Genomic DNA, 1,918 nt, shown 5'->3' on the forward strand with positions numbered 1-1,918 from the left:
ATTTTTTCTGCTAATTTATACTTTTGTTTTTTTCACTATATTCAGTTGTTTAACTTTTAGCTGTTTTCTGCTATTTCAACTACATTTTTGCTCCTTTTTACAGTTTTTATGCAAAGTTAGGCTTTTTTTTTGCTTCTTTCAGCTTTTCAAATTAAACTCACATCAACACTTTGCTATTAATTATTTTGTGCTCAGTTTCAGCAGCTTTCAGCTGCTAATTTTAGCTTTTTTTCTGCTATTTCAACTACATTTTTGCTCCTTTTTACAGTTTTTATGCAAAGTTAGGCTTTTTTTTTGCTTCTTTCAGCTTTTCAAATTAAACTCACATCAACACTTTGCTATTAATTATTTTGTGCTCAGTTTCAGCAGCTTTCAGCTGCTAATTTTAGCTTTTTTTCTGCTATTTCATTTTTAATTCTGCTTCTTTTTGCTATTCTGTTATTTTCTACTTTTTGTGTTTCTTTAAACTTCTTTATGCGATCTTGTGCTTTTTATTCTTTAATTAAACTTTAGTTTTCAGCAGGAAGCATTCACATTAGCATTTTCACAGGAAATGCAACTTCTCTAGTTTTTGTTGTTGAAATGGTCGTCTTTGATTTTATTGGTGTTTTCTTTAGATTTTGACTCCATCTTGGTTTTTTTAAAAATTATTTATTCAAAAAAGTGCTTTAAGCACTTTAAACATCCCACCACTGATTTACAAAACAAAAACGATCGGATGCGTTTGGAGGAGTTTTAGGGTTTCTTGGTGATCAGTGATGGTTTCCTCAGGTCGTCTCCTTTTGTTTGACCTTTTTTATCGATATCCTCATCTTTGTTTTTCTGTCTGGGATCCTGTSTCCTCCAGATATCCGCGGCCTGCAGGGTTTCCTGGACCAGACGTCCCGTCAGGGGGTGGACGTGGCTCTGCAGAGGGTGGACCGAAACATCAGCAAAGTCTTCACCAACCTSTTCACCACCATGAGGACCGAGGAGCTGAACCGGTACCGGGACACGTTACGCAGAGCCATCCTGCTGCTCAGCCCCCAGGGGGCGCACACCTTCATCCAACAGGTCGGTCCTCGCTGTTATTCACGTCTTTACCAACGTGACCATGTGATCCGGTCTCTAATCTGGGATCAGCTGAGCGAACGTAAACAAATGTTGGCGTGTTTCCATGTTTATCGGCTGTTCAGGTTGTGTCACCATGTGCGCACAGAGTGGGTCTGAAAGGGTTAAAACACTAAAGCTCCATATTTAGAGTGCGTTGTATWTTTTGCTGTAAGTTTTCTCAGCCGCCTGTGACGGTTCGAGTGAAACCAATTAATGAGAAACATCCAAGAAGTGAGCTGGTTTGTGTGGGAGGAGAGGGTTTGAGTCGGAGAAATTAGTGCTCGTAGGGCAGAACTGAGTTCTCGTTAGGAACAAATGAGTTTTTATAATTAGGACACGGAGAAACACGAGTTAAAACGAATAAAATAAACAAGTGGATCGAGAACCTGGGAGAGGACAAAAGAGGAGCAGGGAGGAAACAGACAGTGTGTGTGTGTGCTTGTTTATGCTACAGAGTGAGGACTGTTGTTTTTAACCAACAAAGTGAGGACGTTTTACCAGTCCTGAGGACGTTTTACCAGTCCTGAGGACTTTTTACCAGTCCTGAGGACTTTTTACCAGTCCTGATATGAGGACGTTTTACCAGTCCTGAGGACGTTTTACCAGTCCTGAGGACTTTTTACCAGTCCTGAGGACGTTTTACCAGTCCTGAGGACGTTTTACCAGTCCTGAGGACTTTTTACCAGTCCTGAGGACTTTTTACCAGTCCTGAGGACGTTTTACCAGTCCTGAGGACGTTTTACCAGTCCTGAGGACTTTTTACCAGTCCTGAGGACTTTTTACCAGTCCTGAGGACGTTTTACCAGTCCTGAGGACGTTTTACCAG

The 1,918-nt window shown here is 40.8% G+C and overlaps 1 protein-coding gene across 1 annotated transcript in view; it reads left to right on the forward strand.

Annotated features, from left to right (window-relative positions):
- The window catches only part of LOC106530676 (glutamate receptor ionotropic, delta-1), a gene marked incomplete at its 3' end in the record, with an annotated part of 326,888 nt that extends 325,835 nt beyond the window's left edge, over nt 1-1,053 (forward strand). Inside the window, 1 exon segment of the mRNA XM_014026347.1 lies at nt 848-1,053. Coding sequence (XP_013881801.1) covers nt 848-1,053 — 206 coding nt within the window.
- Nucleotides 1,054-1,918: the final 865 nt, after the last annotated feature.

Source organism: Austrofundulus limnaeus, unplaced genomic scaffold (assembly GCF_001266775.1).
Source record: "Austrofundulus limnaeus strain Quisiro unplaced genomic scaffold, Austrofundulus_limnaeus-1.0 Scaffold545, whole genome shotgun sequence".
Taxonomy (NCBI): domain Eukaryota; kingdom Metazoa; phylum Chordata; class Actinopteri; order Cyprinodontiformes; family Rivulidae; genus Austrofundulus; species Austrofundulus limnaeus.